General features: G+C 59.4%; 2 protein-coding genes across 5 annotated transcripts in view; one reads left to right on the forward strand and one right to left on the reverse strand.

Moving 5' to 3' along the window:
- LOC306812220 (beta-galactosidase-1-like protein 2) overlaps positions 1–6,857 on the reverse strand; it is a 152,360-nt gene extending 145,503 nt beyond the window's left edge. For both annotated transcript variants that reach the window (XM_079326587.1, XM_079326584.1), the window contains exon 1: positions 6,853–6,857. The gene's annotated coding sequence lies outside the window, so the exon portion shown is untranslated. The remainder of the gene's footprint in view (positions 1–6,852) is intronic.
- IGSF9B (immunoglobulin superfamily member 9B) overlaps positions 4,914–27,738 on the forward strand; it is a 46,084-nt gene continuing 23,259 nt past the window's right edge. For 2 of the 3 annotated variants that reach the window (XR_013776822.1, XM_079326566.1), the window contains exons 1-13: positions 4,914–5,149; positions 12,697–12,894; positions 13,973–14,119; positions 15,459–15,610; positions 16,689–16,806; positions 17,656–17,797; positions 17,926–18,071; positions 20,264–20,406; positions 21,457–21,597; positions 22,804–22,920; positions 24,497–24,589; positions 24,693–24,843; positions 25,498–25,621. Coding sequence is in view for 2 of the 3 variants with exons in the window: in XM_079326566.1 (XP_079182692.1) it covers positions 5,086–5,149; positions 12,697–12,894; positions 13,973–14,119; positions 15,459–15,610; positions 16,689–16,806; positions 17,656–17,797; positions 17,926–18,071; positions 20,264–20,406; positions 21,457–21,597; positions 22,804–22,920; positions 24,497–24,589; positions 24,693–24,843; positions 25,498–25,621 (1,736 nt within the window). In the remaining variant the exon portion in view is untranslated. The remainder of the gene's footprint in view (positions 5,150–12,696; positions 12,895–13,972; positions 14,120–15,458; positions 15,611–16,688; positions 16,807–17,655; positions 17,798–17,925; positions 18,072–20,263; positions 20,407–21,456; positions 21,598–22,803; positions 22,921–24,496; positions 24,590–24,692; positions 24,844–25,497; positions 25,622–27,738) is intronic. The other variant, XM_079326567.1, reaches the window with a different exon arrangement.

Here is a 27,738-nt window from a genome sequence, read left to right on the forward strand (position 1 = left end):
TGAGGGGGCTTGTTTTGGTCTTTCCAAAGAGCAGGCTGGCTGTGCGCGCAGCGGCGCGGCTGCTCAGCGCTGCCAGGCTCAGCTCCCGAGCTCGCAGCGCTCCTGCGGGCCCCTGCCCTGCTGCTCTCCCTCGCTGAGGTGGCGGGGATGGGCTGGGCTCTCCTGGTCCCCGCGCTGAGAGGGGAGGAGGTGACAGCTGGGCCATGTGGGATGCTGTGAGACACCAAGTCCCACTTTCGGAATGTGGGCCGTTCCCTCCGAAGTGCAGGAGGCAGCTCTCCCGGGAGATCAGGTGTTGTGAGACTCGTGACTCCACCATGCAAATGCTGGAGGCTGTGAATAATCATGTACTTGTGCAGGGAGACTCAGCCCCGTGTGGGTTGGAGCATCCCTCGGCCAGGTGGGAGCCAGCTGGGTCCAGATTCCTGCTTTCCTGGACTGGTCACCAGCAGTGAAAAGTTAGAGTGACAATAATCCATAGCCGGGCAAGTCCCATATTCAGATCAGCCCCTCTTCAGTGTTGAGTATTTTTGCTGCCCCATATGAAGTCTGATCCAGAACCTTGCTGCTCCAAGTGCTGGAATTCCCTGAGCTTCCAGCCTGAGCTGTAGCTCATTCCCATTTTTCTTGTGCCACTTCCCAACCCAAAACCTCAGTCCCTGATCCTGAGAGCCGAGTTCCAGGGAAGTGGCAGCAGGGCTCAGCCAGGGCTGTGTCTCTCCCAGATGAATGTGTGTGATAGGGAGAACTGCATCCCCCAGGTCTCTGGTGCTAATCTGAGAACTCCTGCCTCTTCTGTCAGAGCTGTTTTCTTTAAAAAAGCAACGACATTTTTCTCCTTCTTGTTAGGCAGAGTGGTGAATTTATCACTGGGCAGTTGTCAGGTGACTTAGCTGGACATGGTGGGCTCTGCTGGCTGTGGCTGTGTGGAGGGCAAGGGCATCCCCGGGTCAGCAGCACAGCACACAGGCAGGGCTCAGGTCAGCAAAACGCTGCTGCAAGAGCTGCTCCAGCTGCAGGGAATGTGGGCAGGAAAGTGCCAGCTCCAGGGTGACCTGCATCCCATGGGAACTGCAGGGCACAGCAGAGATGTTCCCCCAGGGATAGGGACAAGATGTTTGTGTGGGTCTGGGGCTGTGCAGCTGATTTGGTTCCAGCTCATCCACTTGGCATGGAGGCCTGGCTGCCTGCTTACCACGTGCTTGGAAGGAGATGGCCATGGCCAGGGGTTGGGTGCAATGGCCAGGGGTTGGGTGCAATGGGCAGGGGGTGGGTGCAATGGCCAGGGGGTGGGTGCCATGGGCAGGGGCTGGGTGCAATGGCCAGGGGGTGGGTGCCATGGCCAGGGGATGGGTGCAATGGCCAGGGGTTGGGTGCAATGGCCAGGGGGTGGGTGCAATGGCCAGGGGATGGGTGCAATGGCCAGGGGGTGGGTGCCATGGCCAGGGGCTGGGTGCAATGGGCAGGGGGTGGGTACCATGGTCAGGGGCTGGGTGCCATGGGCAGGGGCTGGGTGCCATGGGCAGGGGTTGGGTGCAATGGCCAGGGGCTGGAGTGCCATGGCCAGGGGATGGGTGCCATGGGCAGGGGATGGGTGCAATGGCCAGGGGATGGGTGCAATGGCCAGGGGATGGGTGCCATGGGCAGGGGATGGGTGCAATGGCCAGGGGATGGGTGCCATGGCCAGGGGATGGGGTGCTCCTTGCTGTGCCACTGATTCCTTCACCCGCTCCCAGCTCTGCCACCACAGACTGACAAGTACAAGGAGTGCCCTGCTCATGTAAATAAACCCAGCTATAAATAGAGAGGGAGAGAAGTGTGAAAACAGTGGGGAATGGATTTCATGAAACCAGCAAATTAGTCTGGAGAAACAAGGGTGTGAACTGACAGCCATGCTCCAAACCAAGCCCATATTTCCAGTTACTTGAGGGATGTTGGTGGGACCCCTGTGCTGGGCTCAGCTTGGGGATGTGCACCCACACTGGAGCAGGGCTGGCTCTCCCTATCCTCCATGGGCTCCTGATGCCTCCTGGCTTGGGCTGTGTTACCATAGGTGCCATCAGTGCCCTTAATTATTTTTTTTCTCCTCTTTGAAATTGTGGCAAAACCCAAGTAAAGACATGGAGATGATCTGACTGGTGACACGGGCTCCAGCCAGACCAGAACTCTGTCTGACTGAGCAAGGGCAGATGGAGCTCTGCCAGCCTTGGGCTGGCTGCTTTGCAGGTTGTGAGTGATGGCTGGGATTTTTTGAGTGCTTTGAAGGTGGCAAGACTGGCGTGGGAAGGGTGCTGGCCAAAGAGTTTTGCCCTCCCAAGCCACTCCAAACCAGACTTTCAGGAAATGAGAGAGCAGCTTGGAGAGCAGAACTGCCCCAGCACAAGGGTCAACCTTGGCTGTGCCAACCCCCCGTGCAGATCTGCAAGCTTTCACTTCAGGCCTCAGCACTGGAAGCTGAGTCAGGCTTTTCTGAGGTCTTGGAATCTGCTAGGGCAGCAAAGTGCCCGGGAGCTCGTGTGAGCTGGGGCTAGGGGATGCTCGTGCATCCTGCCCAGAGCTGTGCCAACATCTGATCCTCCAGAATGTAATTCCAGCCAGAAGCTGTGGGATGTTTCTCCAACTCCCACATCCTCTGCAAGAGTTGGGGTTTTTATTTTTTGCTTCTTTCCTGAACGTGCATGGGAAGAGGTGGGAAGACCAGCAGCTGCTCAGACCTCTTCCCAGATACTCTCCCAATGGGCAATTGGAAGACAGTGAGTGCTGGGGACAAAATGATGTGTCCCCCTCTCTGTGTGAACCTGTCCCCTCCCGGGCTGGCTGTCATCTAGGGGAAGTTCAGTGGCCCATTTTCCATGGCTGGCACACTCCTGGGGGAGCCAGCCCGGCTGCTTGCCCATCTGGCATGGCCAGGTCTTTGCAGGGAGGATGGGTGGGCAGAGACAGGGGAGCACAGGGGCACTTCCTGCCTTCTGCCCATTCTCCATTGAAATGAACCCCAATTCTCTCTTGTCGAGTGGGCTGTGCCCAGCAGGGGTGACAGTGGCACTGAGCTGGTGCCAGGTGAATGTGACACCAAGCTGTGGTGGTGGCAATGAGGTGACTGAGCAGTGCAGGGTCCTGGCAGAGGTGACAGCAAGCTGGTGCAGGGGGCAGGTGCCATGTCTGTCCCAGGCTGGTGGGGCAATGACCCTGGATCACAGATGGTGGCAGCTGTGTTACCCTGAGCTGATGTGTGGTACAAGGCTGCAGTGGCACCAAGCAGCTGGCAGGGAGGTGACCCTGAGGCGCTGCAGGGTGGCAGGGACAGATGGCACAGCTGATGTGGAGCTGGTGCAAGGGGCAAGTGGCTCAGTCTGTGGTAGGGAGGTGACCCTGCCTAGTCACAAACTGTCATTGGCATGTCACAGACGCAGTGTAGGGCAGCAGGGGCAGGTGGCAGCTGGGGCCATGGAGGTGACACATCAGGAAAGGGGGCACATCTAGGGGCAGGGAAGTGATGCTGAGCTGTTATAGGGGGCACATCCAGAGACAGGGTGGTGACACTAAGGCAATGCAGGGGCACAGCTGGCGACAGGAAAGTAACGCTGAGCTGGCACAGAGAATGCATCAGGGGACAGGGAGTGACACTGAGCTGGAAAGTGATGCTGAGCTGGTGCAGGGGACACATCTGGAGACAGGAAGGTGAAGTTGCACCGAGGCAGGGACACAACTGGAGACAAGGAGGGAACAGCGAGTAGGTGCGGTGACATTTGGGGATAGGGAGGTGATAATGAGTTGGTGCAGAGACACATCTGTGGACGGGGAGGTGGCACTGAGCCAATGCAATGACACATCTGGGGATGGGGAGGTGCCACTGAGCCGGTACAGGGACACATCTGGACACAGGCAGGTGACACGGTAGCAGTATAGGGGCCCATCTGGGGATGGGGAGCTGACACTGATCTGGAGTGGTGACACATCTGGGGACAGGGAGGTGGCACTCACACAGTGTGGTGACACGTTTGGATGTGAGGAGGTGGCACCGAGCTGGTGCAGGGGCACATCTATGGACAAGAAGGTGGCACTGATCTGGTGCAGTGATGCATCTGGGAACAGGGAGGTGACACTGAGTAGGTGCAGTGACACATCTGGACAGGGGGAGGTGGCACCGAGCCAGTGCAGGGATACAGCTGGACTGAGGGAAGTGACACTGTACCAGTGCAGGGGCACATCTAGAGATAGGGAGGTGACACTGACCCGGTTCAGTGACACATCTGGGGAGATGACACTGAGGTGGCACATCTGCACATGGGGAGGTGGCACCAGTGCAGGGTAACACCTGGACAGAGGCAGGTGACACCATACCGGTACAGGGCACATGTGGGGACATGTGAGTGATACTGTGAGTGTGCAGGAGTACACCTAATCATAGGGAGGTGACATCGATCCGGTTCGGCAGCACAGTTGGACACGGGGAGGTGGCACCGAGCCGGTGCAGGGTAACACCTGGATGGAGGGAGGTGACACTGCACTGGTACAGGGCACATCTGGGGACACGGAGGTGACACCGTACCGGCGCAGGGGCACACCTAGACACGGGGAGGTGACACGGATCCGGTTCGGTGGCACAGCCGGCCGCGGGGAGGTGGCAGCGAGGCGGCGCGGGGGCGCGGGTCCCGGCGGGTGTCCGCGCGGGGAGGTGACCGTCCGGCGGAGGTGACCGCGCCGCTCCCGGCAGTGCGCATGATACTGCGGCGCAGGGGCCCCGTGCGCGCCAACCCACCTTGAACCGGCCCGGGCCGCGGCGGCGGCCAATCACCGCCCACTCCGCCGGGGCGCGGCCAATGGGCGGCGGGCGGGGGCGGTGCCGAGCCGCTAAAGGGCGCAGGCTAGGCTGCACCGCGCGGCGGAGCGCAGGTGCGGCGCGGCGCGGCGATGGGCGCGGGCATGGGCGCAGCGGCGGGCGGCCGGCCCTGAGCCGCCCCTCCGGCCCCGCCAGCCCCGCCGAGCCCTGCCCGGCCACGGCCAGCCCGGCCCGGCCCCGCCCCGCCCCGGCCGGGCCGCCCGGCGGGCGAAAGATGCTGCGCACCGGGGGCCGGTAGTACTATGATTTGGTATGTGGCCGCTTTGGTAGCAAGTGTGCTCGGCGCCCGCGGGCTGCCCGTCCAAGGTGAGTGCGGCCGCGGGGTGTTCTCGGCCGGGGTGAGCCCGGGAGGGGCGCGTCGGGCTCTGCGGGGCGGCGGCAGGGCCGGCTCTGCGTGTTCCCCCCCCCCCGCTCTCCCGGTGTACCGGATGCGGCGGAGAGGATGCGCATGGACCGGGAGGGATGCGCGCACCGGGGCGGGGGGGGCATCGCGTCCCGGGGAGAGGCCACCGAGAAGGGGCTGGGGAGGAGGGTAGGAGGGGGAACTGCGGCTGCCGAGGGGGTTTGCGGGTTTCGCGTCTTCCCGCTGCCGGTGCGGGGACCGAGCGCTTCCCGCTGCGGCGGGGCGCTGGCGATTCCTTCATCTCCCGCTGCCGGGGGAGCCGGGAGCGCCCGGCGCATCCTCCCTCCGCAGGCGCTCGGCGGGGTTGGCCGTGACCTCCCCGAGGGCAGCGGCTGCAGCTGGGGAAGTTCGGGAAGCCGCGCTCCCGGTGCGGCGGAGCCTCTGCCCAGGGGTTGGAAATTCCCTTTGGGAGAAGGCAAGCGGGTGCGCGGGGGGAAGCACGGCTGGCTGAGTGTGCCCCTTGTTCAGGGATGGGCAAGCTTTTCTCCGCATTCGGATTTCTTCTCTCATCCTGAGGAAGCGCCTGCGGCAGCTCCGGGGGGTGCGGGCAGCGTTTGTCCTTCCCTGCAAGGGTAGCCCGGCTGGGCAAGGAGAAATGCAGGAGGGATTCGTCGCCTTCCCCTGCAGCGCCCCGGCTGCGGGTTTGGGGGTGACTTTGCTCCCACCCCCCCGCCCAGAAGAGGCTGCCCTCCTTCTCCCCCCACTGCAGGCTGGCTGCTGTGCCGTGGTAAACTGAGGCACAGGGTTGTCCAAGGTCAGGACGGAGACGGCAGCAAGGAATAACCCTGATTTTCCTGCTCTGGCTTCTTTCCCTTCAGCTGCCAGCCCCCTCCCTCCCCTCCGAGCCATCCCTGCAGGTAGGGGGGAGCTGCCTGCCGCTGGTGCAGCACCGTCCCCCATCTCTGCTGGTTCCTCACTGGGCTCATGGTTGTCCCTGCCTCCCGGTGGTCCTTACCGGGGAGGAGAGCCTGGAGCCGTGCCCTGGGTGTCATCCACCCTGCCCATGGGGATGCGATGCCTGGCTGGCAGCCACCACCTCTCCCCTCCCCATGGTGTGGGGGACGCTGCCTCGGGGGGCACGGCTGGGATAGGAGGGGTGCCGGGGTGCTGCAGCCCCCCCAATTCACAGCTCTTCTCGAGCCCACTGGGTCACATCTGTGCCGTGCCACAGTCCCTTGTCCTCCTCGCCTGGCGGGCGGCTCCTGGAGGCAGGGGGGTGTGTGTCAGGACGGGGCTGTCCTTTCGGAGGGGGGTCGGGATGGGGCTGCCCTATTTGGGGGCGCGTAGCCCCTCTCGCTGAGCCGTGGCCGGCTGCTGCCTGCCCGAACTGCGTGCTGCAGTGTGCTGAGGCAGTGTTTGCAGCAGCGGCTTCTACAGGGATGCTCTGCCGGGGAGAGGAGCAGAGCAGCTCGTTCGGCACCTGGGAACTTGGAAATACCCTGGAGCCGCTGGGATGGAGCTCCGGAGCTGGTGCCGGGGTGGGTGGGTGCCGGGAAGCCCCGGCACAGGGGTGCTGTGTGTGTGGAGCAGCGTGTACGTGATGAATGAGCGTGCCGTGAGTAATGCGTGGGTGGGTGCCGGGGGAGGGGGTGCTGCGGGCCGGCGTGGCCCCCGCAGGGGCAGGGAGCCCACGGAGCTCGCCCCAGCTGCTGCAACCCTTTGGTCCCAGCACTGTCCTGTCCTCGGGGGGAGTTGTCACCCAGCATTGCTTGGGGATGGGCTTTGGAGGAGCGCTGGGGCTCACCGTGTGCTGGTGCCCTCACTGGGGCTTTTCCTCTTGCCGTGGCCTTCCTCCCACACCACTTCCTCCTTTCTGAGCTGAGAAGCAGCAGCGCTGGCCCTGGGCAGCCTTCTTGCCTGGCTCTCCAAGGGCTTTCCAGGCATTAATCGGCTCAGAGAGGGAAGGAGGGTGCGTTATCCCCTCTTATGGCATGGGGGAGGAGAAGCCAGGACGTGACCGCGCCAGGAGTGGGTGTCAGGGGAGGGATCCGGCCTCCTGGCATTCCCAGCAGTGCCGTCACACCGAGGGGCTTTTCCTCCCTCTCCCACGAGCGTGACGCTGTGGCAGCACGCAGTGAGTGGGGATGCTGGTGGAGCCGGCAGCAGGGTTTGCAGAGGGAGGATCCGGCTGCGCGGCCCCGGGCGAGGGCTCTGGTGAAGAGGCTCCCTGGACACGGCAGCGGGCGATGCTCCTGGCGCTGACCTTGGCCGCTCGGCGTGGCAGTGCCAGCGCTGCATCCCCTGCCCGACCCTGGTGCAGAGCTCTTGCGTTTTGCCTCTTTGGCCGTGGAGGAGTCTGGACCGGGAGCCGCTGGATTTGGCACGTGCGGCTTTGGCCCCGCTCTCTTCTGGCAAGGGGATGGTTTGGCACCGGGAACAGCCAAGGGCGTTGGCCAGGCTCCCATTTCCATCATTCCCTGGAGGTTTTCTGCTCCTCTGGACCTGTTGGATGGGAGCGCACAGGGCTGGGAGGGACGCGAGTGTCTCGGTCGATGACTTGGCTCTCCGGAGGGTCCCTGCTGCGATGCTTTGCTGGCTCAGTTTCTTTTTGACTTGGAAGACACACCTTTGCTGGTGATGGGTGAGCCCTGCAAGTTCCTCTCCAAAGCTGTGGCAGGCTGGCACAGCTCCCATTCACCTCTGATTCTGTCTTGGAGGTCGTGCCTTCGTGCTGGATGAGAAGCCCTGCAGATAGGCAAGCAGTGGGTCCAACCCCATGCGGTGCCGATGGAGGAGTCCTTCCCTCTCCCTTTCCCTGCGGAAGGAATCTCCCGAGCTGGGAGCCCTGAGCGACCAGCTGGCCTTTGGAAAAACAACTCCTTCCTCCTGCTCCTCCATGAAGAGGCTGGCGTTGGTGGGAGGGCTGCCTGAGCCAGGAACAGCGTGATTCAGGAGCTGCTGGCGGGCAGCTCGGAGCGCTGCCTGCATCCCAGTTTCCTGTTGGATTTTGTCAAGGCATCGGGATGGTACCCACTGCTCTGTGGGGAGGGTGATGCCAGCCTGCACTGGTGTGATGTGGGGCTGGGCTGAGGGCACAGCACCCTGGCAGTGCTCTCCAGCTGCAGGAGGGCTCCTCTGGGATGGGTTTGGTGCTCCAGCTCCCACCACAGCTGCTGGTTCAGCTCCGTGGTGTGTGGAGGGAGCTCACGGGGAGCGCACAGGTAGCTGCTGGTCGTTGCTGGGAGATGATGCCTCCCACGAGGCAGCTGCCAACACCGGATGCTCAACACCGAGCTGCTGGCGATTAGAGAGAGGGAACACAAGGGACCCCCAGGTAGGAAGAAGGTGATCTCAGGGAAGTAATTTTCTCTCCTACTCCATCTCCGTGTCTCTCAGAGCACCAGCCTGTGGTCCTATGTGCTTGCTGAGCCACTGCCTGGCCAGGCAGGTTCCCACCTGTGCCATTCCAGGGAGCAAGGATTTGCTGTAGGGCTGCAGGGAGGCAGCATCCCATGCATGCGTTCCCTTTGGGATGCCAGGACAACTGCCTGCCTGCCCGGAGAGGGTGGTGGTGATCCCACAGGGCACCCCTTGTGCCCAGGAACGGGGTTCTGAGTTCCCACCTCGCTGTGAATGGGGCACAAGCCACCCCTCAGTGCTGCTAATCCCTCTCCTCCCTGGCCCCGCATGACCTTGAGGCATGTCACTTGACCTGCGCGTCGCCCTCCATCCATCTGGAAAATCGGGTTTAAAACGCAGGAATCGCACTGAAAGCCCAGATGCTGCTTTCCAGCTGGGGGAGGGGGTGAGGCTGTGCTCCCAGCCCCAGGGCTTCCTCCCACCAGGGGACAGGCGAATGCTTTTAGAGGGCTCTGGATACCCCAGGATAGGCAAAGGGACTGGGTTTGTAATGGGGGGCGCAACCCCCACTGAGATATTTAGGGGGCTATAGAGGTGGGGGACAGGCAGTCTCCTGGCACTCCCACCCTGCCCTGGCAGCTGGGATCCCTGCAGCATGCTGTGCCTGTCCCCCACCCTGGGCTGCAGGCACCCCCCTCTTCATTCCGTGGCAATGGCTGCCTGCTCTCCTTCCCTGCTGGCCACCATATGCCATGCTGGTGGCCTTGTCCTCAGAGATCCCTGCCATATCCCGCCTCCACCGATGGGAGCGGGATGTGTCAGAGCACATCTCATCTCAGCTCACCAGGGAGGAGAGGTCCACAGGCTCGGGGCCTTGTGCCTGCTCCCTCAGCCATCCCTATGGGGCCCAGGGCTGGGGATGAGTGCTAGGGGTGTGGGGCAGCATTGGAAGTGGATAGTGGTGCCTCTGTCAGCAGGCTGCAAGGCGCTTCTGGGTCAGGACAGGATGTCCTCTCTGCCCCAGGACCTGGGTGTCCACTATGCTGGGCAGGAAAGCCTTCCCATCATTAATTCCTTGGGAAACCACACTGCTATGGCCATGCCGTTCTCACAAAGCACCTGCAGGAAGGGTCCTGCTTCACCGAGTCCTGTGGCCGCCTCTGCCTTGGGATCAGAGGAGCTGGGTGCCCAGATCCAGGTGAGGGTCTCCCCATGCATCACCATCCCGGGGAGCCCCGCGGTGGCACCGTCTCAGCGGCGGCAGCCTTCCCTCCTCTCCCTTTGGGATGCTGTTCAACTCCACCTCCGCATCTTGTATTCTTGCCTCCTGGCACGCGGCGTGCTTTTATTTTTCCTGGATCTGCTTGGATGATGAAGCCTGTTGATTACTTGTTTTTCTTTACGAGGCATCCCCCAGCTTCACGTGAGCTCCTGCACCGAGGCGGATTTGGGGTTCTCATCCCTGCTGCCGCTCCCTGATGTTGACCCCGTTTCCCAAACCGCAGATTCAGCCTCGAAACCTCTCTGAACTTGGCTGGGAAAATCAAGTGGGTTTAAAAATACCCTGTCTATTTGTGCTCTGTTTCTTCTGGCGTCTGCGGGTTGTTTTCAAGCGTTTCCCTACAAATGTGGGGGTGAGAAAACACTTTGAATCGAGAGCTGCAGTCTCCATTGCTCGCTTTCTTCATGATCTGGACTCGGAAGGAAAACTTGGTCAGGGTCGGGACCGCAGGGTTGGTGGGTTGGGAAGCTGAGGAGACCCAAAGAGAGTTTGTGAAGCATCTCCCCATTGCCTTCCTGGCGCTCTGGAAGTGGGGACAGGAGGGCAAGGGGCGGGTGGCAGCTGGGGAGAGCCGGGGGCCGGTTCTCCGCCGTGGCTGCCAGTCGGCCGTGCGCTGGGGAGGCGATGCTCAGCCGTGCGTGCAATTCCCCACCGGCCTCGCGATCAGACACCGGCGCTGCGAGCTGCCGGGATGACCTATTTTCCTGCGCCCGGGCAGCCCCGGCCAGGCGTGGGTCCGGCAGAGCGGCTGGCTCATCCCCTCCCCGGGGACGTCACCCACTGCTCTGCCAGGGAGCCAGTCAGGGGATCCTGGCGTAGCGTGACTCCCTGGCACCCATCCCCGGGGTGTCTGAGTGACCTCTTGGGCAGCGAGCTTGCTCCAGCTGGGCAAACATCAGCATTCCGGGCTCCAGTGGGTGGAGAGGTGCTGGAAACCAAGATTCTCTCTTGGTAGCCCAAGAGCTGGAGCAGCTGGGGGGGCTTGGGAAAGGGGTTTGGGTGCTGCCGTTTCCATTTTCTCCTGCTGGTGGGTAGAGGGTGTCACTCTGAAGGCGATGAGGTGCTGGGGACCTGCTGGCTCGGGCAAAGCGGCCGGGGAAGCGCGTCCTTGGATGCTCTTGAGCAGCACGTGGCAGCTCTGTCCCCGATCAGCGCAGGACCACGGGCAGGCAGGGGGGCTCCAGCCCTGCAGCACAGCCCCCCTCACCCTCTCGGATGGGCACAGCGGGGTCAGGACCGCTTCTCACAGCTCAGTGCCGGGGTGGCAGGGGAGGGCTGACACCGTCCCTGCTGACAGGGTGCGAATGGGAGCTCATCGGCTATGCAGCGCTAACGAGGGATGGAAAGGTGCAAGAGTGTTGTCGAGGCGGTGCAAAGCTGTGCGGGGGTGTGCGTGCACACCGCACGTGTGCGCTCAGCGGTTCCCCCGCCCCGCTGCGCTCCGGGCGGATCCGTGGCCGGGCAGGACCCCCGAGCGGGGCCGGTGCCTGCAGTGGATGTGCAATGCAGCATCTGCTCCTTGCGGATGGCTCTCAGCCCTGCACCCCGGCATCACCCACCCGCTGCCACCAGCCAGCCCTCCCAGTTCAAGAGCCCCCCCGTGCCCAGTTTGCTGGTGGTCTGGGGGGCTCAGGACGCTCGGGTGGCCATCAGGCTGTGACTCTCTGCAGGGACACGCCTTGTGCCACACCGCGGCCAGCTCTGCCCGCTGCCCTTCCCGCGGGGACACTCGGCTGGTGGGCCCGTGGGGTGGCACATCACGGGCCTCTCGCCGGTACGCGCTTGTGCCAGAGCCAAAAATAGCCGGTGATGCTCGGTGATGCTCGGCTCCCGCGGCGGGGAAGCGGTGATGTCACTCGCCGCCAATCACCGGCGGCCCCGAGGAGCAGCGCGGAGGAGTGGGAACGTGCTTCCCCGAGCATCCCTCCCCGAGCATCCCCCCCAGAACAGCCAGCGGCCGCGCGCCAGGAAAACGGGGGGCCCTTCCTTGATGGGAAGGGCGATGTGGGTCTAAATCTAGTTTTGGGGACCCGCTGTTTGGCTTCTCCCAGCCCTGGGTTTCCCCCTTTCTCTCCATCTCTGAACGCCGTGCTGAGGATGCAGCTTTGCTGCTGCTGGCAGAGCAGGATGACGCCAGGCTGCAGCGAGCAGGGCGGCACAGCCGGGGTGGAGCAGCCTCGGAGCTGAGACCAAAGTCCCCTGTAATTACCCAGCTGGGAGGAGCAGGGTGACAGACCCGACGCGCTGGTCGCAGACAGGTTTCGGGTTTGGGGCTCTCGGGGATGCCCGAGGACGTGTGGGCTTGGAAGGAGCATGGTGGCTCCGGGTGCCCAGCCCATCCTGGCACCGGTGGGAGAGCTGGATCCCTGGGCTGGCACAGCACAGCTGTGGTCAGGGGTCCTTGCACACCCAGTCCTCCTCAGTCCTGCTTGCTGGAGGATACAGGGGCACAAGCTAAACGCTGCTTTTTCCCTGCATAACGATACAGGGTAGCCCAGATGGTGCTGCTATATGGGGAGCAGTGCTAGGCATGCTCTGTGCCCCTCTACTGAGAGCAGGGGTCCCCAAAACTCCTGTGGGGTCACTGGGCATCACCCTTGCCCTGGTGCAGAGATTGGGAAGCTGTCCTGGAGCGCTGGGGTGCTGGTGGCCACTGTCCTGACTCCTTTGGTAGTTCAGAGTTGCCTTGGAGCTGAGTGTTAGGGCTTGGGATCCCCTGTTGATTTTGGGGCAAGGGCGACCGATGGGCTGCCCTTATTTGAGACAGGTGGCTGGGGAATGGGCATTACTGCTGCTTCTGGGCATCCTGGTTCGATGCTGGGGTCCAGCAGTGGGATCAGCCACAGATTCTTCCTTCCCCCCTCGCAGGTGCCCTCGGCTCGAGGGAGGAGCCCGAGTTCGTGACCGCTCGCGCTGGCGAGAGCGTGATCCTGCCATGCGACGTCATCCACCCGCTGACGGGACAGCCCCCTCCCTATGTCGTGGAGTGGTTCAAGTTCGGCGTCCCCATCCCCATCTTCATCAAGTTTGGGTTTTACCCTCCCCATGTGGACCCAGAGTATGCCGGTGAGTCCAGGAGGGTGCCAGCTCCGGGATGCAGGATGCGCAGCTCCGCCGGCATCCGCGCGGGCTCTGCCTCTCGGTGCTCGCTTTCCACCCAGTTGGTTTTAATTAAGCAGCAGCGTTAGGAAGCCAGCTGGGCTGCGTGGGACGGGAGCAAGCGAGGCAGAGAAACCCAGGGTGACGCGTGGTGGCGGTGGCTGCTGCTGCTGCTGCTGTGCCCCAGAGCAGCTGTGAGCCCAGGGAGGGATGCTGAGGGGACGGTGGGGATGGAGCCAGGGCCACGTGCTGGGTGAAGGTGACAGGTTGGAGCTGCAGAACTCGTGTGGCTGCTCGCCAATGTGCTGCCTGTGACACGTGGCCGGTATCCTCTGGTGGGATGTGTGAGCTGGAAACCAGCCCTGAGAAGGTTGGTGTGGCAGGACAGACCCATTGTGGGATCCCTTTCCCTGTGGAATGCTGTCCTGGGAATCTTCCCTGGGACGCTGCCCAAATTGCTCTCTAAGAAATGCTGCAGCAGGGGAGATGCACCAGCTGAGCCCTGCCAAACTCAGCTCATCAATGAGTGATGCCACAGCCCCGTGTCCACTGCACCAGGGTGGAGGTTCAGGCTGCTTTGCTCCTGACCCAGTTTTTGGGGCTGTGCACGGGGTCAGCTCAGGGCTGCCCTGCTTTCCAGGAGTCTCCCAGGCAGGGAAAAGCTTTGGGACATGCCTGTGTGCTGGCTGTGCCGCCGCCAGCCCCTGGCTGGGAGCAGAAGGCCGGTGTCACTGTGGGCAGATACTGCTTGAGGCACCTTGCCTGGCCCTGGCAGCTTGGCTCTGCCATCCCCAGATGGGCGAGTGTGTCACCGGCCTGGCACCACTGATTGCCACCGCACCGTGCAGTTCAGCCAGCCCCAAACTGAGATAGTGCCCACACGGGGATGGGGTGTGCCCTGGGGTGATGCTCTGGGGGCTGCTCCAGTTTGGGGTGGGGTGTCCCTGCAGTGATACTCTGGGGGCTGCTCCAGTTTGGGGTGGGGTGTCCCTGCAGTGGTGCTGCAGTGGCAGGGCCGTGCTGCCAACGCCGTGCTCTCCCACAGGCCGGGCCAGCCTGCACGACAAGGCGTCCCTGCGCATTGAGCAGGTGCGCTCCGAGGACCAGGGCTGGTACGAGTGCAAAGTGCTCATGCTGGACCAGCAGTACGACACCTTCCACAACGGCAGCTGGGTCCACCTCACGGTCAATGGTGAGCGGGGCAGCACCTCTGTGGTGCCAAAATGGGGTTTCTGCTGGATGCTGGGTGTCATTGGCATCTGTGCCTGGCAGACACGCCAGCCTGGAGCCATCCGAGCTGGCTGCTCCAGCCAGGGTGTGACTTCAAAAGGGACAAAGTTTTATTAGGGATTCCTCGGTTTAATTACGTGGAGCTTGTTTAAAGGAGAGACATCAAGAGCTGGGGCTGGGAATGAATCTCCTCTCAACAAACAGATCAGAAAATCAAATCTTTGTTTTCTTGAAATTCAGATTTACTCAAATTACTTTTTCATTTTATTAAGGCTGTATATTAAACTAATTAGCAAATTGTCATTCTCTGCATCAGGAAAGAGATCTTTATTTTTAGCCCAGCATCAGGGCCGTGCCTCTCCTGCTGCAGTGGGGTGCAGAGATGTGGCCACTGGCAGCTCCTCGCTGGTCTTGCCTTGACCTTGTGCAATTAATTTAACCTTTGGGGGGATGGCTGTGCCGTGGCACAGAGCAGAGCCACCTAATTGAGCCCAATTAGTGAGCAGGAGCTTTGCAAGCGGGGCTGTGCAGGCCACCAGCCCCATCCCTGCCTGCTGCCCTGCCTGCTGCTTCCTGCCTTCTCCCAGCCTGCTAATGAGCTCCGAGGGCTTGGGAAGAGGAGGAAGAAGGAGGAGGAGGATGGTGGTGCCTGGCTCACCTCTGCCACGTGCAGGGCTGGAAAATGGCCCCAGATGCTCTGTCCCTCCCATTGGCAAAATGGGCCAGTTTTGGGGCTTTTTGCAGCACGGGGCGTGCAGGGGCTTAATAACAATATAATAACCATAATCCTCCCAGCCCGAGGAATTGCTTTCAGGGTGAGTGCTGTGGCGCATTACAACGCTTAATTTTCTTAGGGGGAAAATAAAAATCATTTGGGGAGAAACAAAATATAATTCCCTTTTTTTTTTTTTTTTTTTTTTTTTAGTTTTTTTTCCCCCTCCAAGCAGATTAAATTGCCAACTTGTCTTCTTCTAAAGTGGGCTTTAACAACCGCGGGTAATTAGGGGCGGGCTGTAATCCTGCCAGCCTCTTTCATCAGGAAGGAGCCTTTCGATCTGCACTGCGGTGTTTTCCCATGTTTTGACAATAGCGAGTTAATGTGCAGCGGGGTGGGGGGGGGGGGGGCTCGGTGATGATGGGGAGGGGGCAGGGCTGGGGTGCCGTGGCACCTCTTGGGTGTGCCACCCCTGTCCCTGCAGCCGCGTTTGCCTTTGGGGTGGGGGTGTGCAGAGCTGCGTGCAGCAGCAGGTGCCCCTCTGTCCCCTGTGCCCCCAGCCCCACGGTGCTCTCTGTGCCCCCAGCTCCCCCCACGTTCACCGAGACCCCGCCGCAGTACGTAGAGGCCAAGGAGGGCAGCAGTGTCACCCTGACCTGCATGGCGTTCGGGAACCCCAAGCCCATCGTCACCTGGCTCAGAGAGGGAGACCTTTTGGGTGCCAGTGGCAAGTACCAGGTAGGTGGGGGAGGGCTGGGAGCCGTGGGGACTCCTGGGCTGGGAGCTGGCAGGGGCAGTATTGACAGGAGCTCTGCCGTGCCTGGAGCCAGCCCTGCTTTCTCAGCATTTCTCCTTGGTGAGATGCCCATTTCCCCACCCCATCCCTGCTGAGCAGCAGCCTGGAACGCTGCCAGCCCTTGGGTGCAGGCTGGAGATCCCCCAAGTGCTTGGGACAGCCCTGCTCCTGCACCTGACCTGGCTCCTGTGGACTCAGCCCAGGGGCCAAGACCCTCGAGATGGGGTGGGGGCTGCAGCCTGGGGTGGTGTCCCCCTGCCAGGGATGGATGCAGCAGGGCTGGGACAGGAGAGGGTTTAGCAGGGAGGATTTCCCCTCCTCCCCTCCCCTTCAGGACCCTTTTTGCATCCCAAAGGCTCCCAGGCAGAGATTCCCCCCTGAGCTGTAATTGGTAAATCAGGCATTGGAATCAGCGCAGGCACTAATGAGAGTAATTAGGAATCATTTGTTACTAATTGAAATAGAAGGATGAGGCAGAATGAGGTGGGGGGGAAGGCTGGCTTGGAGGCCTCCCTGTGCATGGGGGTGCTGCAACACCAAAGGTGACAGTCCCTTGTCCATCCATCCCTGTGCTGTGTCCCCAGGGGGAATCTCTTCCAGCTGAGAGATGGCCCCACAGGGAGGACAGTGGCCAAGCTGGGTCTCCCCCTCATCCCCCAGGGATGGAGCAGTTCCTTGGGGGGCTGGGAATGCTCCAGCAAGGTTCCTTGTGAAGCTCCAATGGTGCTGAGGCGCTTGGCAGGAGCAGTTTGGAGCCTGCTGCCTGCCAGTCACTTCTGGGAGATGAATGTGCTGGGATGGTTATTTATTTATTTCATGATTTTTTTTTTCCCTTCCCCTTGGCGTCGAGCAGAAACACGTGTGTTGGTTTATTAATATCCCACGTCTTGCAGAGCGGGGAAACCCATCTCTCATCCAGCCCTAAAATCCCTGGCAGCTCTCTGCCGTGGGAAGCAGGGAGGGTCTCCCCTATCCCCCTGGGGGTCCCTGCCCACGCTCCAGGGTCTGCCCTTGTTCCAGGTGAGCGACGGGAGCCTCACGGTGCTGTCGGTCAGCCGGGAGGACAGAGGTGCCTACACCTGCCGGGCCTACAGCATCCAGGGCGAGGCTGTGCACACCACGCGCCTGCTCGTCCAAGGTGAGACCTTCCCCCTCCTCAGCATCCCCTGGGACACGGGATGGGGGGATCTTCAGGGCTGTGCTGTCACCCTGGAGTCCTCTGTGCCTGGCACGGTGCTGGCTCTGCATCCGGTTTGGGGCATGGAGGAATCTGCTTAATTGGGACACGGTGGTGGCCGTGCTGATGAGCAGCCAGGCCCTGCTGGCAGCTCCGTTTTGTTTGGGAAGCGGGGAAAAGATTGAGGCTGTCATGAAGCGCCTCGTCAGACAGACGTGATGCATGACAGGCCTCCTGCTCCTTGCTCCCTCTCTTATTAAATAAATCTTTAATTAGGTCAGCAGCTACCAGCAGAGAGAGGAGCACGGGGTGTCCTCTGCTCTGCTTTTGTGGCAGTGGTGAGCTGCTGGCCCCTGGCAGCCTGTTCCCCCTGGATTTCTCCTGTGGGTGATACTGGCCTCGAGAAGTGCTGGGGATGAAGGGAGGCATGTCCTTGTGTGCCCTGAGAGAAGCACCATGGGCATGGATCCCCTGCTGAAAGCTGTAGAGATTAGGGAGAGGGCTGGGAATAATGTGGTCACTGTGGTTCTCAGTCAGCACAGAGATTAGGGAAAGTGTTGGGAATGTCAGCACAGAGATTAGGGAAAGGGCTGGGAATAACAGGGTTACCGTGGTTCTCAGTCAGCCTAGAGATTAGGGAAAGGGTTGGGAATAACAGGGGCACTGTGGTTCTCAGAGGATTGGGGCCAGCCCTGCCCCAGAGCCCTCCAGCAGCTCCCAGCCAAAACACTGGGATGGAGCTGATCCTGAGCAACCTTTGTGGGGACAGCTGCAGTGGTGGGAGTGACCCTTGCCTCTTGGCCCCTCCAGGACCTCCCTTTATCGTTTCCCCTCCGGAGAACATCACAGTCAACATCTCCCAGGATGCGCTGTTCACCTGCCAGGCCGAGGCGTACCCCGGGAACCTCACCTACCTGTGGTACTGGGAGGAGGAGAATGTCTACTTCAAGAAGTGAGTTTATAGCTGTTGGGCACCGTGTTCTCCTCCTGCTGCTGCTCCTGGGTTGAGCTGGGAGCTGGCATTGTGTTGGGCTTTGCCCCTGGCTCTCCTTGTGATCCTGCTCTCGTCTTCTCTCGCAGTGACTTGAAGCTGAGGGTGCGGATCCTGATCGACGGGACGCTGATTATTTTCCGTGTCAAACCAGAGGATGCTGGAAAATACACCTGTATCCCCAGCAACAGCCTGGGCCGCTCACCATCAGCCTCTGCCTACCTGACAGTGCAGTGTGAGTGAGGGGATGGGGCTGGCATTGGTAGCACCTGGCTCCCAGGCAGCCCCAGAGGCTCTCTTGTCCTGGTGTGACACTGGGAGAATCAGGCTGATGTGACAGCAGCCTTTGGATGAACATGGAATCATCCTCAGCAAAAATGCTTGAGAGCATCCCATGTGGGCATGGGAGACAAAAGAGCAAATGGTCTGAGCAGCCTGAGTGACACTGCTCAGCTGGGACTGGTGTCCACCTTTGCTACAAGTGTGAGCATCATCCTGTGGCTGCTCCCTCACTGTGCTCACCCTCCTGGGAAGCCCAGGGCTCTGAGTGCCAATGTGGATTTTTTTGGTGTTCATTCCTGGGGCTGATTCCCGTGGTGCAGCCGTTCCCGAGCTGTGGAGCTCGGTGTGTCACACTTTTCAGGCAGCAAGTGATCTAAACAAGCAGAGGAGAAAGGGCTGGAGCAGGAGTGCTGCTTCCCACGCTTCTCCTGGAATCCCTGGGCGGAATGGGGAGTGTGCCACCGGCATCCTGTGGCATTCCACAGTAATGGCCTCAATTGCCGCCGCTCCAATTGCAGTATTGCTCTGCTCGCAAAGACTGCGGCGCTTTTATTTCATAATGAAAGACAGGCCTGAGCAAAGTGGGCTCTCAGCGTGGGTTTTCCAAGGCTGCCTTAGAGCTGCTGCTGCCTTTAGACCTGGTGCTGCTGAGTGAGAGAAGGGCTGGCAGGTCCCTGTGGGGATGGGTGGAAGGGCAGAGTGGGCAGGGGATGGTGTGAGGGGTGCTGTGCCCAGGCACAGGCGTGATTTGGGGGCTTGGATGTGCTCTTGGGAAAGCCTGTGGCCTCAGGCCATTAAATCTGCCCTGCTGCTAATCCAGGGCTGCTTGTCAGGGCTGATAGCTGCTAAAAATAGCTCTGATGGCAGGGGGAGCAGGCTCGGACAATCTGCTGCTCAGCCAGGCTTCGGCACAAGGCAGGGTGATTGGTTTTTGGTGCCACAAACCCTTTTCCTCCTGAGCAGACCTCATCCACACCGGGGCTGGTGCCTCTGGAGGGAGCTCCCCATCCTATGAAGCAGATGGGGACACAGCTCTGGGTCATTAATGGGCTGGGCTGGCCCCTGGCCAGTGACCTAGTAGTGAAAGGCTCGATCCCATTACCCTCTCCTGCACTGCTGGAGCTCTTGATTACATTTCCTAAGAGGTGGAGTTAAGCAGAGGGGGGTAAAGCCTGCTCCATATGTGGCACTGGGCAATCTGGGTTATGGTGCCACTGCCTGGGGCGTGCGGTTTTGGGGAGTGCTTGGGGTGATGAGAGCTTCCAAACTCTGCTGCTTTTGCCCCAGGAAAGCAATAAGGACACACCCCATATCTTCCATCAACTTCTTATTAAACACCTCAATGTTTACCCCCCACTTTGCATCAGCAGTGCAGGGGTGCTGCACCCCAAACCCCCCACATTTATCCCTTAATGCAGCATAAGCCCCATCAGGATTTTCCCATAACCTCGTGCTGCCGGTGTCTAGACAAGATTGTAGAAATACTCACTCTTCTTATTAAAAATAACATTTTTTTAAAAAGCTTCTTATTAAAGAAAGTCTAGATTCTCTTCAACCCACTCGCACTTAATTAAAAAGCTCTTAGAAGTGCTGTTAATGACACATTCTAGACTGGAGGATTGCGAGACACCTCTCTGCGTGGGTGGTGCAGCATGGGGGGGGGGGTTGATTTGTATTTTAAGGTTTTTGCATCTTGGAAAGGGTGATGTGGCTGTTGTTCAATATGACCTAGCCTCAATGAAGCACGAGTAAAAGCAGATATGGGAGATAAAGGACTTGTGGCAACCTGGACATGGATCCCTTCTCCCATCTGGGTGTGTTTTAAGGCTTGGCAGTTGAAATGGCTTTGATTGCTGGTATGTAGAACCAGGCTGTGCTTGGTGTTCATCACACCTGCTGTAATGGAGCAGCACAGGCTTCAGCAGGATGCAAGTTGGTTATGGAACTGGGAGCAGGCACATCACATGAGCAAAGCCTCCCCAAAATGCCAGGTATTCTGGTGGATTTGTGTGCAGCAAGCCTGGCTTAACAACCTGTGGTGCTGGGTTTGGAACTCATCACAGCAGCGAGGTCAATCCTGTGACACCAGGCTGGGAGGAGAGATGGGCTCTCCCCCTGTGCTAACGTGGTGCTGCTCCCTGGCAGACCCTGCCCGTGTGGTGAACATGCCCCCCATCATCTACGTGCCCATCGGGATCCACGGCTACATCCGCTGCCCGGTGGAGGCAGAGCCCCCGGTCACGCTGGTCAAGTGGAACAAGGACGGGCGTCCCCTGCGCATCGAGAAGGTAACAGACCCCCTGGGACAGTGTGACCTGTGCCAGCCCTGCTCTCCCACCCAGGGATCCCCAAATCTGACAGCTCTGAGCCCCCCAGCCCCGTTTCACCCCTCAGAGCGCCCTGCACAGAGCCCAGGCTCAGCTAAGCTGGGACAAAGCCTGGCTCTGCAGCAAAGCAGGGCCAGGAGCAGCACTCACCATGTAAAGCCTATGCCAGATCACTGCCCGCTCCTGCAGTGTGGCTGTGAGCTCCTGGGCCAGGGGCAGCTCGCTGGGAATCACTGTTCCGTGCTGCCTGCAGACAGAAAGGACAAAACCAGAGAAAGGTTTCACACTCAGGGTTAAAACTTAATGGAAAACACCCTTTGTCACTTGAGGAGGGGAGGTGGGGCCACAGAGGGGTTCGGACCCTCCTGTCCTCAGTAAACACCACTGAGCACCACCAGGCACCCTGGGGGTCTCTTTCTGTATTAGCTGTGGGCAGAGTGAATTCCAGTTCTTGTGGACATTCTGCATCTCCCACACCTGATACCTTCTTCCCCCTAAAGTCACCTCCTGATGCCTCTGGTTTATTTTTCCAATGGCAACTGGTGGTTAAAAAACCCTTTTAACAAATCTACATCTTCCCCTAATCATGGTTTGATAGTCTGAGCAAGGATATTGGCCATTAAATATTTAAAGAAAGCACTCAATATTTTAAATTTTTTGCTTAAATATTAACGATTTGAAGTTTAAATTCCATTTAAAGCTGTTGCTGCTGTGGTCTCCTGGTTTTCGGTGCCCTCAGCCCTCCAGGTGATGTCTTGCTGACTCTAGAAGTTTTATTTAGTGTTAGATTCTGATCTTAAATCTTTTTGAAGGAGCCTGGCTGTGTTTGGACAGGGTGATGTTTCCGACTTTTCTCTCTCTACTGTTGAGGAAATGCTTTGGATGCTGGGAGTGGGATTGGGCATCTCCTGGAAATGTGACAGCCACCCTGGGTGTGGGTGGGGGGCTTGGCTGCAGGGGAAATGAGGAGCTGTGGTGAATCAGTGAGCTCCCTGGCTCTCCCTACTGCAGTATTCTGGCTGGAACCTGCTGGAAGACGGGTCGATCCGGATCGAGGAGGCCACTGAAGATGCTCTCGGCACTTACACCTGCGTGCCTTATAACGCCCTGGGTACGATGGGCCAGTCTCCCCCTGCCCGACTGGTACTGAAGGTAACTCCTCTGCCAAAATCCCATAGCTTTGCTGGGAGCAGCGTCCTCCTGTGCCAGGAGCAGTCCCTGGGGCTGTGTGGGGAAGAGCAGAGGCTCCAGGGTGAGGGTGTGTCTGTGCTGTGGTTGGAGATGTGCTTCCCACCAGCACAGGCAAAGCCCCAGGGCACCCTGTCTGGTGTAGCTGGAAATATCCTGCCAGAGCAGCAGCACGGGTTTTGACTCTGGACTGGGGTAGTTTGAGGAAAGATCTCCCTGGAATGTCCCCTTTGCCAACAAAACACTTAGCCCTGCTGGCCCGGGCTTGGGTTCAGGAGGATTTTAATAAATGGATGATTTGAGCTCCACGTGCTGCGGCTGTGTGCGGCGCCTGGGGTGCTCCCAGTGCAGCTCCCAGTGCAGCTGGGGTGGGAGCTGCTGCCTCTTCCCTCCCTGAACACAGAGTCCTGTGCCTGGGAGGGAGCTGTGGTGATTCATGGTGTCTCGCTGAGGTTCAGATGATAAAGCTTTGTGTACCAGACACACACATCCGCCGGGGCGGCTGCCGGGGCGAGGAAATCAGGTTGATGGTTGATGTGATGTGGGTGGGTTTCTTCCTGTTTCGAGGAGGTAAAAAGCAAGATGCTGCTCAGCCTGGAAGAGAGAACTTGTGTGGAATTGTCACTGCAGCCTTCCTGTGTCTGAGGAGGCCTGCAAGGAAGCTGGAGAGGGATTCTGCGTCAGGAGCTGTAGAGATGGGACAAGGGGTAATGGGATCAAACTGAAAGAGGCAAAATGTAGGTTAGGTATTAGGAGAAAGCTCTTCTGTGTGAGGGTGGTGAGGCCCTGGCACAGGGTGTCCAGAGAAGCTGTGGCTGCCCCATCCTTGGAAGTATCCAAGGCCAGGTTGGAGCAGCCTGTGATAGTGGAATGTATCCCTGTCCATGGCAGGGAGTGGAATGGAATGAGCTTTAAGGTATTTCCTAAGCCAAACCATTCTGGAATTCCATGATTCTATGTTCCTCTGCGGTCACTCTTTGGAGAGAACCTCCCTCCAGCTGTGTACTTTGGTGTGCCATCAAGGCTTCTTAGCACACATTCTCCACACAATTTTCCTTGCAATGCCTCAAGCTTACCCAGAATGGGGGTTGAGTTGGTTTGGAAAAGGTTTGTTTTTGGTGATGGCAGTTTGGGCAGGCTGACACTCCTTGTTTTTCCCCTTGGCTGCAGGACCCCCCCTATTTCACGGTGCTACCAGGCTGGGAGTACAGACAGGAGGCAGGGAGGGAGCTGTTGATTCCTTGCGCTGCTGCCGGAGACCCCTTTCCCATCATCGCCTGGAGAAAGGTACCCGGCCTGCCAGACAAATCTGCAGTGCCTTTGGCTTTTGGTGAATATTGCAGACAGAGAAGCCACACTCTGTCCCGGTAAGAACAAACTGCAGGTACAGCTGCTTCGCTTTGGGCTGAGCCACTGCCGTCCTGTCCCGCAGGTGGGTGGGGGAAGCCCGGCTTGTGGCCACCGAGTAATCCCGGGAAACGACACGGCAGCATCTGCAAAGCTGAAACACTGTCCCCGCCCCAGCCCCTCCTCTGCCTCGCCAGCACTGCCCACCGGACACCCTCCTCCCTGCCTGGCTCCCAGGTGTCACCAGCAGGACGTGGCAGTCGTGGCAATGCAGCACACGCCTCCTGTGTCACCACAGCACATCCAGGGCTCTCCTGGCTCTGGACCGGTCAGCAGCTGCCTCACTGCCCTGTGAATTCAAAGACCCTGGCAAGAAGCTGTTTTTATGATCCTGAACTGGATATAAAGATTTCAAGATGTCCCTTTTCATAGAGCAGGGTGTGGTGGCACAGCCTGGGAGCGGTGAGGGCTTTCCAGTCCTCCTGCAGCCTTCTCCTTGCTTCCCACCTTTACTGCTCCCATGGGAAAGCCACTGTACAGGAGACCTCTCGAGCTCTTTGTTGTGCTGTCAGAAACTTCCCTCCAAGCCTTCCATGCCTTTCTTAGGGCTCTTGAAAGTGAGCTGGGTTCCTCTGTCACCCAGTGGGACCATCCCCAATCCTTGTGTCTTGAGCTGCTGGATCTCTGGGTCCCTTTTAGCAGCACGAGCAGTAGCATGACTTGCACACATTGCAAGTGACCTGCCTAAAGCTTGTTGGCTGTTTAGTCTTTTTCTCCGTCTTATTTTTCTTTTCATGCCCTCACCAGTCTCAGCCAGGTTTCTTTCAAATCCCAGTTATGCCTTGTGGTGGTCCTCCTCATTTTGTCGCTCTGGGCTTGTTTCCTCCAACTCCAGGCTGGCTTGGGCTGGGCTCAGTTTGCCAGTGGCAAGAGCCAACTCCCTCCCTCCCCATCAGCCCACCAGTGCTGACCAGTCTCTTGAAGGACTCCTGCTTGCACTGGTAACCCCACATGTCCGTGGGCTCCTCTGCTCCTTCTTTGCCTCAGCCTGTGGGTCCTGGTGTTGATCAGCAGACCCACATGAAGAACAGTTGAAGAGAACTCAGGACAACGTGGGATTTACACAACTTTGGCTGATGGGCATAAATAAGTTGCTACAAGATCCATCTTTCCGCTTGGCTTGAGAGATTCCAGGCACCTCCACGCACGCCATCCTCCCACATCCCCACGGGGCCCTTGCTGCCCAGACCTCTGATGTGAACGGTCCTGCCTCTCACCTGCTGCTGACTGAGAGGCAGTTTGGGCATCTCCCGGGTCAGCCCGTGCCTTCCCCATCCCGGGAGGGGGTTTGCTGGGACGGCCGGAGCCCCTTCCCGCAGCAGTTTCAGCTTTGGATGCCGCGTTGAGCCCCGGCGCGGGGCGCGGTGTCCGTGCCGGTGCCGTGGTGTTTCCCGCTGGCGCGCGAGCGCCGAGCAGCAGCAGCCTCCTGACCCTTGCCTCTCGCGTTGCCCCCCAGGTCCTCTCGGAAACGGGGGAACCGTCTGCCTTGCCACGAGCGGAGAGCCCGGATCCCCTGCCGGTGGCCGGCGGTGTCCCCTGGGCCGCGCAGGTAGCTTAGTGACCCCGCTGCCGCCTCGCCCTGCCCCACCGCCCGCTGCTGAGTCCTGTCTCTTCTCTCTTTGCCCCGCTCCCCACCCCGCTCCTTGCCCAAGGTAGGGAAGCCCAGCAGGAGCAAGCACAACACGCTGCCCGGCGGCACCCTGCAGATCCGCTCCCTCGGCAAGGACGACCACGGCGAGTGGGAGTGCGTCGCCACCAACATCGTCGCGAGCATTACTGCCAGCACCCACCTGACTGTCGTAGGTATGGGCGGCAGGGACGGGGCTGGGGACAAGGCAGGAGGTGGGGGTGCTCCCCACGAGTGGCTGGAAACTGAGAGACGAGGTTTAGATGGGATATTGGGGAGAAATTCCTCCCTTTGAGGGTGGTGAGGCCCTGGCACAGAAGCTGTGGCTGCCCCATCTCTGGACGTGTTCAGGGTCACGTTGGACAACCTGGTCTAGAGGGAGGTGTTCTTGCCGTGTCAGGAGGGTTTGAGTAGATGTCCCCTCAATTTCCTTCCAGCCCAAACCGCTCTATGATTCTAAGAGCAATGCCTCCTTTAAATGTAATTTCCATCTCTGGAGGTGTTCAGGGTCGTGTTGGACAGGGCTTGGAGCAATGTGGTCTAGTGGGAGGTGTCCTTGCTGTGTCAGGAGGGTTTGAGTAGATGTCCCCTCAAGTTCCTTCCATCCCAAAGCACTCTATGATTCTAAGAGCAATGTCTTCTTTAAACATTATTTCCTGGTGGAGTTGCCTTTCCCTGTGCTGTTATTTTGGCCACCCATCCTGCTGCCATTTCCAGCAGAAATTGGCCATTGGCTTGGTGCAAGAGGAGCCCCTTCACACCATGGCTTGGGAGAAGAGCCCTTCCAGCCCAGCTGCTGCTCCCCTCTGAGCTGTCCCCTCTCTCTGCAGGCACAAGCCCTCACGCCCCGACCAGCGTGCACGTGGTGGCCGCCATGACCTCAGCCAATGTGTCCTGGGAGCCCGGCTACGACGGTGGATACGAGCAGACTTTCTCAGTTTGGTACGGCCCTCTGTGAGTCATCCTGGCATGCTTTGCTCTCTGCTTCTTTTCCTTCCTAGCCGAGCTTCGAGCAGCCGGGGGGAGGAGGGTGGGCAGGGTGGCTCTGTGCCCCTGGGCCTGACAGGCTGGGTGAGCTCCCTCGGGGTTCCTGGGAGATATGGGTGGTGGTGGGGGTGGGATGGTGTTGTTCCCATATTTCCTCTCCCTTCTGTGCAGCCTCTGTCTGCCCCAGCAGGTTTTACTCTGCTTGTGGTACACAGGAGATGCTTTGCCTTCATGTAGCTGTGCCTCTGGCATCTAATTTCAAGATAAACTGTTTATGAGGCTTAACAGGCAGGGAGAGGGTGGAAAATGCAACCTTTAGAGAGTGTGTCCTGGAAGAGCTGTGACTAAGCAGAAATGTTCTCTTCTTGCTCTGTGGCTCCCTGGAGGTGGTTAAATCCCAGCTGAGATTATCATCAGCCACTGTGAGATCCTGGCACTGGGGCTTTGCTCCCATAGCCCCTGTGCTCCTCAGCACTCAAAGCCATCCCTCCCTCCTGCAGCAGGGGCAGGCTCAGCCCTATGCCTTTCCCCTGGGGCAGGGCAGGGAGAAAAGGAAATGTAGCTGCAGCAAGGCTGGGGTTTACTGGGCTCTGCTGTTGTCATCTTTTTCTAAAGAATCATCCTTGGAAATGTGGAGGGGGTGATGCCTTCCCTTTGCAGGCTTGGGCTGGCATTCTTTAGCCTTTCCTCTTGCTCTCTCATTCTTTCCTTGCCTTAATTTGCCCTGATGGAGGCTGCTGATAGAGAGGAGAGAGGGAAACGCTGCCTGTAATGATTTCTGCTCTGCTCCAGCCTGGGGCTGGGCTGTCTGTCTGGAGATGGAAAGAAGGAATAGATTGAACAGAGGGGGGAAAATGAGGGAGCAAGCTGAGCAGCACAGACCTTGCTTTGATGAAAATGTCCTTGGGAAGGAGTGGTTAAACTCTGCTCTGGAGATGTGGCTGCATCAGCAGCTGCTGCTGCTCTTGCTCTGTAACCTGCTCTGAGATTCCTGCCTCCTCGTGGCTCTTCCAGACTCCACAGGGAGAGAGCAGCCAGCAGGGAAGGGTGTTTGCACCAAGCCTGCATTAAGAAATTCACAGGGAGCTGTGGGGACCTTGGGTAGGCAGGCAGTGACCTGACCCTGGGGGTGATCCCTGCAGGATGTGCTGTTCCCTGGGAGCAGGATCTGGGACACAGCTGCCTCATGCAGTGCCACCCCTGTGCTTTCCTCCCTGCTGTGGCTGTGGGATGCTCAAGCAAAACATGGCTCCATTTTCTCTGCATTTGTGCTCTCCTCCCATGTCAGCCCTTGTTGAGGCTGGAAATGCAAACTCTGCTTCCCGGGGGTGGCTGTGACTACCACACCACTCCAGTCCTCCCTCAGCAAGGGGGGTCTCCCAGCCTGGTGCTGCATTTACCCTCTGCTTTCCCCACCCTCAGCCCCTCTCTCATGTGTCCCTGCCTGCAGCAGTGCTGGGAAGGAAGGATGTGAGGGCAGTGGGATGAAACACTGCAGGGAAACCTGCCCAGGAGAGGGGCTGCCCTGCTGCCCTCCTGCCTGCACCACGGTGCTCGGGGGTCCTGGGATCTGCAGTCCCAGCTGGAGCTGCAGGGATCCAGAGGCTTTTCCTGGGTTTGGCAGAGGCACAGGGCATGTGCATGGCTCTCCACCAATCTGCTCATTTCCATGGCTTGCTGCTGCTTCTCTGCCTCACCTCCTGCTCCCTGAGCAGCAGTGTTGTTTCTCTTTGCTCCATCCCTTCCTGCTGGGTGGATTCACCTGGCTGTGTGCTGGTGGCTGCAGATGTGCCCCTTTACCTGTGCAGGACAGATCATCTGCACCAATCCTTCCCAAATCTCTGTGAACACCACCAAAACCTGTAGCTGAGGGCTCAGACTCCCTAAAGCATCTTTCTGAGATGAGAACCTATACTTGCAGTATCTGAGCAGTGGTGCTGCTTTGGGAAGTGGGATCCTGGTGGGATTAGTGGCTTGTGGAGGTGGCTGCATGCTCCTGGGTGACACTGGGATGGCTGTGGGAGCGTTTTTCACCCTGGGTTTGTGGTTAGACCCAGCAGAAAGGTTCTGTCCTGCACTCCCTG

The sequence above is a fragment of the Erithacus rubecula genome (genome assembly GCF_903797595.1).
Source record: "Erithacus rubecula genome assembly, chromosome: 25".
NCBI lineage: Eukaryota > Metazoa > Chordata > Aves > Passeriformes > Muscicapidae > Erithacus > Erithacus rubecula.